This window comes from Silurus aristotelis (genome assembly GCF_946808225.1).
Source record: "Silurus aristotelis genome assembly, chromosome: 17".
Taxonomy (NCBI): domain Eukaryota; kingdom Metazoa; phylum Chordata; class Actinopteri; order Siluriformes; family Siluridae; genus Silurus; species Silurus aristotelis.
The window spans coordinates 3,325,509-3,338,994 of NC_139590.1; the positions used below are offsets into that span (position 1 = coordinate 3,325,509).

The following is a 13,486-nucleotide window of genomic DNA, read 5'->3' on the forward strand; positions in this document are numbered from 1 at the left end:
TAGGGCAGTTGTGGTTCAGTGTTTAAGGCTCTGGGTTACTCACCCTATAGTCAGCGGTTTAAGCCACAGCACCACCACTGTTGGGCCTTTGAGCAAGGTACTTAACCATATCTGCTCTATGGTTGAGGGAAGTGGTAGTCTATGGTTAAGGCTCTGGGTTACTGATCGGAAGCAAGGTTACTCTGGGTTACTGAAGCCCTGATATCACCAAGCTGCCACTTTGTATCATGGATGACCTTGTGTTCTGACCCCAGCTTCTTAACATCGGTGGGATATGTGAAGAAAAATGTCACTGTGCTGTAAAGTACGTGTGGCAAGCAATAAGCCCCTTTACTTAAAAAATCCATTATAACAAAGGGAGAAAGCCATGAGAACGCCATCTTTTAGATAAAAAGAAGCACAGTCACTGACAAGATTAGATTACATATAACTTTTTTTAAATTGACTACCAACCTTTATTCTACCTGGCATGGGTTTTCCATAAAGCATAAATACACCTGGTTTTGGACAAACCTCCAAAAAAGACCCCAAATGATAGAAGCACCATGAAGAATAAGGAGCTTTCAATATATGTCTGAAACCAAGTTCTGGAAAACTATTTGTTAAACAAAAGTTAATGTTTAAGGCAGTGAGAGGATAAAGAGTGAGATTAGTAAGTATTTATTATGTGGATTATTGTAGAATTATTGTGTATTACGTGAAATCATCAAATATAATGATCCTCATCATCCTCATCATCATCATCATCAGTGCCATCAACTTATTCATACTATACAATTTTATATACAACACAACTTCAATTTGCCAAAATATTTCATCTAAACACTAAACACTCCAAAACGTTTTTTTTTTTTTTTTTTTTTTTTTTTTTACAAATCGTATACCATAATAAGTGTCATGCACATCAAGCAAATGTAAATATGCTTACATTCATTACAGAAATACTATGCTCATAAGAACTGGCAAAAAAAACCCCAATAACAAATGAAAAATCCGGTATAAAAAGTGTTCTCAATGATAGCTGCTGACTCTAAAGCTCTTCAATTTGACACAAAACTGCATAAATTCAACCACGTAAAAAATATCCAAACAAACATTTCCCTTTCACCTTCTTAGACTTCTTCATGTTCTGTTCACTTATAAGATGATGGAGAACCTACAAACAGATTCCTCCATACTTTGTGGTAATGAAAATAAAAAAAAGCAAGCATGTGTCCTGTTTTCTCTTCTCTTGTGAAGTTTAAAGCAAATACACTACATGGAATCAATATATTGGGACACGTGTTCCAACAGGCCAGCTCCATGAAGAGTGGAAGTTCTCCTGCTATAGAGCTCTAAACCCTATTGAACTCTATTTGGATAAATGTGAACGATGACTGCACCTCGGGCATCCTCACCTGACCTACATCAATACCTGACTTTTTTAACAGCACTGTGGCTGATAGAGCCCAATTCTCTACAAAATCTGGTGGAACACCTTCCCAGGAGAGTGGAGGTTATTATAAGAGCAAATGTGGACTCATTATGGAATGGGATGTTCAAAAAGAAGAACATACATTTTCTGAAAAAAATTTGTGTAAATATTCATATGCTGTTTTTAAACCCACATGGCAAGCTAACACAATTAATGCTGAGGAACAGATTATTTGGAGGAAAAATGTATTCTTTTGATTGAAATACATTAATACTTTTGAATCTACGTTGCAGGCTGAGGTGCAAGTTTTGCCCATAGTCTGTCCCAGAAGGCATTACGCAGAGCTGGGACTTGCGGCCAGTCTATGTAGGTCTGTGTCTTCACCAGTCGCGATAGTCTATGATGTACATTTAAGAGTTGATGAGGAACCGTCTCCAGGAAGACTAGAACAAGCACGTCCCTGTGTTCAGCCAGCAATCTGTACGTTGCTAAACGCATCTCCAAAGAGCACCATTTGCTCCGGAGGTAGTTGCGGCTAACCAAGCAGAGGGTGTGCCGGCTCCTGTAGATGCTGTTGGTGATGTTCTCCACAACGTCTTTACCAAGTTCAAAGTCCCTGCTGTGCAGGCAAAGCTTGAGAAAAGGGGGCCCACGTTTCTCCAAGTTGGGCAGAAGTTCATCCATCACCCAGTGCTCGTCTTTCCCACAGTAGGATACAAAAACATCAAAATGGTATTGTCCCTTTTTATTTGCCCTCATAGCCTCCTCGACCCAGGCACGAGCGATGTGAAAAAAAGCCATTAGGTAATCTCCAGCCAGCTGGTGGAACAGCACTACCAGCATGAAAAATACCAGTCCAAGAGAAGTGGAGGCAAAAAGGAGGAAGCCAACATCGACAAAACAGTGATCCTGAGCATACTCACGCAGGAGCTGGGTTTCATCAACATTTTTACAGGGCAGCATTTTGGATGAGCTCCTGGGAAACCACACCTCAACACTCTGTTCATACTTTGCCCAACTGATGATCCAAGCATTGTCACAGCTACAGTGTAGAAGTGGACGTTGAATGATAAGATAGCGAAGGCTTTTCAGCGGCTCTACAAAGTTCTCCATAATGCTGAAGGCATAATCGTTGTGAAAAAACAGCACTTTCACTGACTGCAGGTCTTTGGTCAAGTCTTTCTCCAGCAAAGGTACAGAACAATAGGACATATGCAAGTACTCCAGATTGGAGAGGTTGTGAAAAATCCCACTGAGACCAGACTGATAAGACAAATCAACATTAAAAAGGATCAGACTCTTCAGGTGGACCAGTTGGTTCAAATCCGTCAAGTCTATTTGGGCTGTCTTGCGATTGGCTTTGATTGTAAAATGCCTCAGCGACTTGAGGAAGCGAGCAGGAAAAGATTGACCGCAGAGCAACTGCTCCGTCTCAGCAGTCAACTGGACAATAGATTTGAAAAACGTATTGTTACAGTCCTGCAAAGTTATAGCCTGGCCCCAAACGTAGAGGCTGAGGCCTACTTCCGATTCCCTGCTGTTGCTTAAAGTAAGGTTCATGGGTTTTATTCCAGAGCTGATGTTCAGCTGAGTCAAATTGTCAGGAATGCTGAGGTTGACCTGAATCGTCAAACATTCAGAGGAAGTATACTGAAAGTTTCCCAAACTCACAAACTCTACAGACGTCAAATAAAGTAAACTCTTCGCCTCAACGACAAGCAACTTATTGTCATTCATTTGCAGAGTTTGTAAGTTCCATAAGCCGAAGAAGGTATATTTCGTCAGATGAGAGATTTGATTAAAACTCAGGTCCAGAGATTTAAGCAAACTTGTATTGGCGAATGAAAAATCCTCAATGTGTTCAATGGAACTATGCATCCATTTCAGCTCCTCAAGAACTCTTAAGCAACTAAAATGCCTGCTGCTGAGAGTCCTAAAATAGTTTGTACTTAGATATAGTCTCTTGAGTTTTGTGTCGAGATCGCTCTGATTTTCACACAGCGCCAAAGCCCTGTCATCTCTGTTCCTACTCTCTGGGGTAACTAACCACTCTACCCTTAGCGATATCAGGTTCCTCAGCACGTTGATGAATGTTATATTAATTTTACTTTGATAATAATCTGAAGAGAGATCAAAGTATTCAAGCTGCACACATTTATCTAATACAAGTGCACTTGAGTCGTCTATATTTAAGAATGGTATGCTCAGTTTAGTCGACGAAAGTTCGCGTGCAGTTTCGCAGATTTTTTCGGTACTGTTTAACCTCTCTCTGAACAGTTGTACCTTCAACCAATCCACTTTTTTTAATTCAGACTTCACATTTTCCAAATCCCTAAAGTGTATTAATAAATTGGAAATATTCTTGAAGTATTTTATCCCTGTTTTATCCACTATCGTGACATTTACGAGATAAAGATCGACCTGCTGAATTCCATGTAATTCTTTGACATTAAAAGTAGTGCCATTAGGAAATGTGCAATTTGGCTTCCTGATAATAACTGAAGTGGCACTGTACATTAAACTGGTTAATGATGAAGACACGAATGTCAATCTGCACAACAAATCGGACAAGTCCTCTGTGCTCTCGTCAAACTGGAGTCTCTCCAACTTCGTGAATTCCTTTAATGCGTCTATTTCCAGGGACAAGAGCCCGCAGGAAAAGAACCTGAAAGTCGTGATGTTCTGAAGGTCACTTACAGTCTCGGTGGAAATGAAGAAACTAAAAAAGTATAAGCAGTAGAGTTCCAGAGTTTGCAGATTCCAAAGATTTTTGAATGTCCCTGGGAGCAAAGCAAAGTTGGACCCCGTGATTTGTAATAGCTTGAGCTTCTGAAACCTTGAGAAAGAGTATGGGTGCAGAGTCGAATTCTCTGCAAGTTCCAGACAGAGGAATTCAATTTGAGGAGGAACTCTGGCAAGGTCCATTCCCACGTTGGACACATCTTTACAGTACGCCGTTAGGTTGCTTTTTGGACAGAACCCGACTAGGATATCGTTCAAATAGCCTTCATAAATAAAACATTTATCAGATACCCAACATAGCACACATGCCACGAGATCTGTGAAAACAGCAACAGAGAAAAGACGCATGTTTGATCTTGCCTTGTCCGAGTAAAGCCGCTTCGCTGTCAGGTCTTTTTTCACCACCAGCTATTTAAATAATTCCTGAGATATCCAAGATATCCAAAAGATTTTAGATCGACCCAGAAGACCCTGTTCTCCAGTTTTTCTTTTTTAACTCAGAGTCTAAAAAGATTGTAACCATGTCCTTTGTATCGACGGCGTTAGGTATTTCTTGAAAAATAAAAATAAATGCAGAACTCGTACTTCCTTTTTTTGAACTTTTAATTTGACTGTTGTGGCTCTGCTGTGGACAGGACTGAGGCGTTTATCAACTGGCCACAGAAATAGATCTACACCATACTCAATTACATTGCACATACGCAGGTTTTTTTTGCACTTTTAACAACAGGCAAAGCAGCTTTCCACAAATCTGGATTTCGATTACGATCAACAGGGCAAAAGCAAAACTCCCTGAGGATAAAATGAGAAAGAAACTATAGGTGTCCCGGACTAAGGATTTCTTACATTTTTCCCAAGTTGACTTAATAATTAAATAAATTGTGTGGTGGTGGGGGGGTCGACACATGGTAGTCAACAATTGGGCAAGACAACTTAAATTTTTTTTCACACACAAACAATTTTCTAATAAACAACCCCAAATCCGCATCTGAATCTGAAATGAAAGGTGCTGTGGATAAGCATTGTTAAACCGAAAACATCACTCAAAGATATAGAAGAAAATATATAAATGGATTAATCAAAAACGAAACAAATAACTGCAGAAAGGCCACACTGCAGACAAGATTTACGTTTCACGTGTCGGCAAATCTGAATAAATCGGCTACATTGCCTGTGCACTCCAAGATGCGCAACATCGATGCAGCGAAAAATGATCAGAAATTTATTTTTGGGATAAAATTGGACCTTTACAAAATCTGCCAGACTTTGTTAAATATTTCAATCCCTGCCGCCAAGATGCTCGTTTGTCGCTCACAGATCATGGAAAGTGAAACCTACAGGATGGGTTGCACATTACAGATGTTTATTATTAAAAGATTCTTTCCTTTCACATTTTTATTTACAGCATTATCATAATGGGCTGTATATTAATTTATTTGTAGAGAACCATTAGTTCTGTGTAAAATCACACATTGAGCCCCCCATATTAGCAAAATGGCATGATCCTTGTTTTAAACAACACTGCGAAGATTTGACTGTGAGAGTAGTAGTCGTATCAGGTTCCGCATAAAAGCTAAGAATCTTCACCTATTGAGGGGGTCACCCCTAAAAGACACCTTGAGTGGTAGATGCAAAAGAGTGTCAATTTTCATCACCTAGAAATACGTGTCTTCTAGACCCCAGAGGTCCCTTGGAGCAGTAGATGAATGGAAACGAACATTGAGAATCTCAAGCATACGGGAAAAATTTCAAGAGTGTAATCAGTAAACCTTTTTTTTAAGGTTTTTTATAGTTTTTTTTTTTTTTTCCTTTTTGGACAGTCTGCTAAACAAGTCCACTTGAGTAGGTTTTTATGGTTATTTCACGCATAAACATTAAAACATTCTTTCTAAACAAAACATTTTTCGGCCACGACCCCATGGCACAAATCACAATGAGACGTCAGATTCACTCTGTGAAGCTGTTTTATGGTCAGGTCTTTTCCACCATTTCACCAATTTGGAACTTGTAACACTATCTTGAGAAGGTGTTCAAGTATTTTTCTTCGGTGTGATTTTCCTCTGTACTACTTTTCATATTCAGGTTATTATTATTGCATATGGATCCTAAACTAATGTTTATTTCCACTATATATTAATCCTTCGTAGGATTTTCTCTCAGAAAAGCAATATACATTATATAGGCAAAATTATTGAGACATATTTATATTTGGTTCTTCCTCAAACTGTTCCCACAAAGTTTAAGCCTCATAATTATATAGGATGTCTGTTGATGTGGTAGCAGGAAATGTTTCCTTCACTTGAACTAGGAGACCCAAACCTGTTTCAGCATAACAATGCCAATGTGCACAAAGCCAGCTCCATGCAGATACATGGGTTGGAGTGGAAGATCCCTGCTGTAGAGGTCTGACCTTTAACCATTGTGAAGATCCATGAAATAACTGCCCAACTCAAGAACTTTGAGGATAGCTACCTAAATAACTATTTAAAGGACCTTTAAAGAAGTAGATGCCGAAGTCGCAAACATCCTGTACCATCTAGGGAGGTACCAGTGCCAATTGGATCCCACTTCATGTGTGGAGTTTTGGCATTGGACCTCTGTAGTGTTTAAAGGCTCTGGCATGGAGAAGCTGGTGTTGGATCTGTGATGATCACAAATGTCGATCTATTTTATGAGTTGCTCAGTAGCTCCTAGTTTTATAACCACAAATGACTTTATAAGACTGTAGAAAGAACATTACTTATAATCTTATACTCCAGTGCTCATGTTAGTTCTCACTCTCCAGTGTTCTGTATTGTTGAAAGATTTATGATCAAACTCTTGATGTCACCCAAATGAGGATGGGTTTCCCTTTTGAGTCTGGTTCCTCTCAAGGTTTCTTCCTCATTACATCTAAGGGAGTTTTTCCTTGCCACAGTCGCCACGGCTGCTCATCAGGAATAAATGCACACATTCACCTTCACTGTTGATTTGTGTAAAGCTGCTTTGAGACGATGTCTGTTGTAATAAGGTTTAATAGAAATAAACTTGATTTGACTTGACTTAAACAGACTGCTACAATGGCTCAGGACCACAGGTTGCATTTAATCGCCTGTCACTGCACACCTTAACAACGATTGAACTGTAATGATTGGACATTCGGTGTTGACGATTGTTTCTCTTTTGAGTCTGGTTCTTCTTAAGGTTTCTTTCTCATACCATACCATACCGACTCAGTTTTTTCCTTGCCACAGTCGCCACTGGTTTACTCAATCGGGATAAACGAAGAAATATTAGGAACAAATGTAAACATAATTTTATAACTGCTTTATCTGTGTAAAGCTGCTTTTGGACAATGTCACTTGTTAAAAAAGCTATGCAAATCAAAAATGAATAATAATAATATTAATACCAACCCTACTGAACACCTTTGGGATGGATTGGAATCCTGTCTGCAACCCAGGACGCCTCACCTCACCTACATCTGTACCTGACATTACTAACACCATACAGTACTTTTAACCATATAATAAATGTATTTTATGTTTAAATGAAAATAACTATTTGTTGATACGTTGTTGAGGTGATGATGTCGATGTTCCCATCTACTGTCCAAGCATAGTAAAAAAAGACTTCAAGCTTTCAGCTTGTGAGAAGAACTTTACACACCAAGTGTTGAAATCACAAACTTTTAAAAAGTTACAAATAAAAACGAACCCAAGATAAAGGTGTTAAACATTGGTGTCAAACAGAATGACTTTGTACACAGTATACCAGTGCAGTCAAATTCGCCTGTGGATTTACTTGAACAAGGCATCCGGATACGGGGTTCGAAAAAGAAGCAAGAAACCCAAAATAGACATGAAACTTTCACTTCCTGTTTGCAGTTCCTGTATCACGTAAAAATTTACCACAACTTACTTGTAAATCTGGGCTGGAGGCTGATTCGAATCTTTGATCCTGGTTTCTTTAGAAAATATAGCAATTTTTATTTTTTTTTACACTTCATTGCTGCTAAATACTCAATTCTCATTGGTCAGAAGTAAGAAAAGAGGGAAGTGTTGGAATGTCTTCCAGGGCGAGTAAACGATATGCCCTGGTGGGAAAATTCGTGTGGTAGTATAAAAAGAAATACAACACTTGTTTTGTATGTTTATCTCTTCCCTTTCTTAGCTGTTTATCAAATCACATGATCACTGAAGCAACTGCTGAGCAAAACACAGAACCCTCAGCTGCTAAACTCACACACAATTACACAGTGGTGCAGGAAGTACACCATTCCTGTAGGTTATTAAAAAGTCAGTGGTGGTAAAGACAGTAATGAAGTAAATGTAATTCGTTACTGTACCCAAGTAGCTTTTTCACGTCTTCATCTGAGACTTTTACTGTAACTTCACTACTTTTCATAGTCAAATATTTGACTTTTTACTCTACATTAGGCAATATCAGTCATGGATAAAAACAGAACTGGTTTTGATTGGCGCTTGGTGTATTTACTGATCACCAACATACAGTTCAGCATCAGTTCAACATCAAGGAGAACATTTAAAAAGGAATTCATGATGAAGAAGCTCTTGACAACACCCGTGGCTTCATTTGCGTGATTTTATTGAAGTAGGTTTTGGGCTCATGATCATTTGAATAAAAATCAATCAGTGTTTGACTCATTATTATCATTCTATTAATAGATCAGTGTGCTGAAAGTGAGTGTCTTTTCACATGAACTGAGTTGATTAAGCAAATAGTCTCATGATAAAAATGATAATAGGAACATTATAGTCATAATAAATCATAGTACTTTGGATACCTAAGTACATTTGAAGGCAAAATATGTTTGTACTTTTACTCAAGTGAAAGTTTAAAGGAGCATTTTTACTTTTACTGGAGTCACATTTTACTGAGTGGATCTATTTATATTTAACTACATGGTTTATACTTCATCCCTCACTGCTAAAGTACTAATCCCCTGCGTACATTTTACATTTCTACTCGACTAACGACAAAAAGTTCTTGCTTTTGAAAAAGGAGGGAAAGTAAAAAAGGTGATGGAAGAGAACTCTGTGAATAATGGATGCAGGTCAGTGTTCCATTCTCCTGCACACCTGGATCTATGTAAAGAGAAAGGTTTTCTATAGTTACACACACTACACAAAGTGAGCGAGCCATTACTTTATACACACTCTCACTTCAAATTGGTAATGAACAGTGTGTGTTTTTTCTGAAGTGTAGCAAAGAGTAACATAAAACACAGTCAAATGTAGTGAAAGTTGCTCCAAAATAGAAATACTCTGATAAACTTCACATACCTGATATGGAAAAGGCTGACCTTTCCAGCCATATGTGGATTTTTTCCAAACCGTTCCCACAATGTTGAAGGCATCCAATTGTATAGGAAAACTTTGGATGCTGTAGCATGAAATTCACTTGAACTAGGAGACCCAAACCTTCACCTCACCTACATCAGTACCTGACTTTACTAACACTTTTGTGGCTGAATGAATCTCCAAAAAATCAAGTGGATTGTCCCAGAAGAATGGAAGTTATTATAAGAGAAAATGAAGACACAGTGTAGAATAAGATGCATAAAATATTATAGTCTGGTGTCCACAAACATACGGCAATACAGTGCATACTCCAGTACATTAAACACTCTTATGGAGGCAACGAGGCAACAAAAGAATTTCTAACATTGAATTAAAAAAGAAAGAACACAAGACACGTATTGAAAATTTTGGCAAGAGCTTTTATAATTTTTATTGATTTTTCATAAGCTTTTCTTTTTAAATGTACTCTTTTAATTTCTTTTTTTTTTTTTTTTTGGTACCATTTCATGTGTATTTTTTTTCTTCCCCTATTTGTAATGAAGACTTTTTTTTATATATATCAGGTAGGTAAGCATTCACCTTCAAACATTCGTACCTTCAACAGGATAATGTTTTTAAGTCTCGGGTTTTTCTCAACCGTTTGTTAAATTATTACAGTTTATTCCTTTTTTTTTCTTTACATGTTTCAAAAATATAAAAAGGTAAATAATAAACATTCCATTGAAATATATTTTATACAGTTCTCTTGTAGATTTTTTTTCTTTCTTTCTTTGTTTTTTTTCTTTTTTTTCTTTTTTTTCTTAGTTTTTTTGTAACATATTATGACATTAAAACTGTGTCCAGCATCGGTCTTAATAGCATAAACCATTCGCTTTTAATAACCGTCTTTCTCTTTAGCATTCTTTCCTTCTTTCGCTCTCTTTCTCTTGGGGCTTTCAAGGGGGGAAAAATAGGGCCTAATTAAAGACGAAGTCTTTTGGCAAAACCATTCGACACACAAAATTTGACGGAACAAAAACAGGGTTTATATATATATATATATATATATATATATTTACTTTGTAATGATTTGTAAAAAAAAATTATGAACTCCAAGTGCACTAAAAATGCACATAAAAAAAAAAAAAACCAGATGAAGATGATTAGACTACATGTTGCATGTACTTTTTTTCCCCCCTGCCCCGGCCTGATGCGAGCGAGAGAAAGCCTGGAGAAAGAAAAAGATGGTTACTTCGTTCCATCTGTTCGCACATAAAGTCGAGACCTTTGTTTCGTTTCGTTTTTCCCCCCTCCTTTCCTTTTGAAATCCAACACATGCAGTAATAATTTCGATCTCAAACAATATGATAGAAAAACACAAGAACAAGGGATGCAAAAGAGCTTCTTTCTCAAAAATAGAGAAGGAACAAGGAGCAGAGGAGAGAAGGACGAGGAGGAATGCATACAGGAAAGAGAGAAAGACTGATTTCTTTTCCTTGTTTTTTTTTTTTTTCCTTGTTTTTTCTAGTCCTCTCTGATATGTTACATATTTAGGTTTCGAGGAAATGTATGCGTATGGTGTGCTGAGTGATGGATTAAGGTTGTTTTGTATGTGCGTGTATAAGTGTGTGTGTGTTATTTCAGTGTTCCTCAATCGCAGAAACCCACACACATTCATGAACACATTCATTTACCGTACTCTCTCTCTCTCTCTCTCTCTCTCTCTCTCTCTCTCTCTCTCTCGTCGACGTCGTTTACGTTGTATATACTAGATCTCGGATAGACTCTCATACACGCAAGATTCTTGAACACGATGGAGGGGAAATAAAAGGGATGTTTGAAACGTAGACGAAGAGAAATTATTGCTTGAACTGATCGGAGTGGACGCAAACGGGCACCTCGTGACTTCCTGTGGAGCGCGGACTTCCTGTGGAACGTGAGAAGAGCTCCACGTCACACCAAATTCCAACCTGCTGACTTTAGATGCAGCGACAATCTTTTAAATTTTTAATATTTAACATTATATATATGTTTTGTTTTACATAGCCCTTTTAGCAGCTTGACCTGTGCCCTTTATCATTTCCAGCTTCTGGACTGCATCCACCTCTAAACACAACACATCTGTCAGCTCACTGGCCTAAGAACGATGCCAACCCTGCATAGGTAGTTACTCGACTCCTTTTGTCCTCATCCTGGCCTGGGGTAGTGACTCAGAGACTAAAACATAACAGAAATCAGATCGCTCAATAAATAAAAAAAATGTAATGAGGGTTTTTTCTAGTGCAACACACCGTCCACTTCATCCACCATCTCCCGTGTTCCTGGAGTTGTTCAAAATATAAAACGATGACAAAAGCGATTTACGCTACACACAAACATCGGCCCGGACACGACATCCCATTCTGTAAAGCACTAAACGCCAAAAAACATTTCCTACTAATGTGCACTGAAGAAGCAGCATCCGTGAGTTTCGCGATTTTCCTTATAATTCCTCAAAGGAAGACCTGAACAGCACTGAAGATTTCGTTAATGAAATGTATATGTGTTGAGCTGCGCACTGTAAATACTTCGCGTTCAACGGACGAGTAAAAAAAACGAACTACGATATACGGTCAGAATATGTGACCATGTTTTGCCATTTAAAGCACTTAAGTGTTGGGAAATCGAACAGTGACAGTAGAACGAAACCCCCCCCCCAAAAAAATATCATGGTATTGCTCTGACGTGTCGGCGAACACTCTCGTCTTTATTACTGTATCGCTGAATTCACACTGGTATGAGATTTGATGTCAACATGACACTAGTTTGGGTTTTGTGAAGCAACACGGATTCACTAGTGTGGCTAAAGCCGTATGGCTACATTTCTATATCTGGACCTAGATCTAGAAATGAACTGAGGAAGTCATGTTTCCTTCTTCTTTCTTCTCCTACACAGTTCTATGGGAAAGTCTTGGGTCCGATAAGATGTTTAAAGCAAATTTTTACTGTATATACACGAAGATGTACACGATATTGCTCAGTGTCATGTAAAGAAGATCCTCAGAAGAGCATATCACAGAGGTACCTCCACAATGTTACTCTTCTTAATGATTAATGATATAGGCTCTGAGATGTTTCTTCACGGACGTCTTTATATACGATGAGGAAACCATGAAAAACGAGCGGTACGTAGAGTAGATTAGTTAAGGATATTGATCGAATAATCATTTTAACGTGGAAAATTTAAACGCATCTCAAGGGCTTTTAAACTCCCCCCCAAAAAATCGCCTTGCCTCCGGATTGCTCATTAGGGATAATCATATAGGGACTCAAATATTCTTAATCTATTTATCTGTGTAAAGTTGTTTTTGGGACAATATTTATTGTTAAAAATGCTCTACAAATAAAACTGTGTTGCTGGAAGGTTGGAGACCTCTGTGTTAGACCACCATCTTTGCAAGTTAATGTCTAATGAAATGAAAATCGATGTAATGCGTTGGTCTTCCAGTAAGACCGTTGGAAGTATTGCTGTGAGTTAGTTTGGTACACACTCCACTTTCGATACTTGATCTTCCTATCATTTCTTGTTTTCCACTAAACAGGATAAACTCGATTGAAATGCAACTAAAATAAATATCCAAAAGATATTCTCAAAATTAAATGAAGTGTTTAATCGCCCAGGAAATGACCAAGAACATACATGAGGGGGGTTGATTTACACTCTGGGTCATGATAAAATTATGATAGGGAATGTTACAGGGGACGTAAGTGTGAGGACGTAAGCTGTTGCACTGCTATCAACCAATGAAACCAAACAAATGACAGTAGAGGAATGTGATTGTTTGGATATTGTATTGAGTGGAGACAAACCATTTCACCAACTAATCAAACCAATTAATTGTTACAATTTTAATGATTGCAGTGGGTGGAGACATAAGTTGGTGCATAAACCAATCAAACGACAGGAGAAGAATGTTACAGGTTAAGGATTGTAGAGGGCGGAGACAAACCATTGCATCAACCAATCAAATAACTGTAAAGCAATGTTACAATTTTGGAGCTCGTAGTG

At 38.1% G+C, this 13,486-nt stretch overlaps 2 protein-coding genes across 2 annotated transcripts in view; both read right to left on the bottom strand.

The window, feature by feature from the left end:
• kcnc3a (potassium voltage-gated channel, Shaw-related subfamily, member 3a) overlaps positions 1-13,486 on the bottom strand; it is a 142,208-nt gene that overhangs the window by 31,803 nt on the left and 96,919 nt on the right. The gene's annotated exons all lie outside the window — the stretch shown is intronic.
• LOC310739580 (toll-like receptor 12) lies at positions 1,131-4,847 on the bottom strand. The gene has a single exon (XM_083565612.1). The coding sequence runs from the start codon at positions 4,502-4,504 to the stop codon at positions 1,697-1,699; it is 2,808 nt and encodes a 935-aa protein (XP_083421738.1). The 5' UTR covers positions 4,505-4,847; the 3' UTR covers positions 1,131-1,696.

What these genes read in the sequence shown, in the direction of transcription:
- LOC310739580 (XM_083565612.1), bottom strand. Translation starts at nt 4,504, where the DNA reads ATGCGTCTTTTCTCTGTTGCTGTTTTCACAGATCTCGTGGCATGTGTG.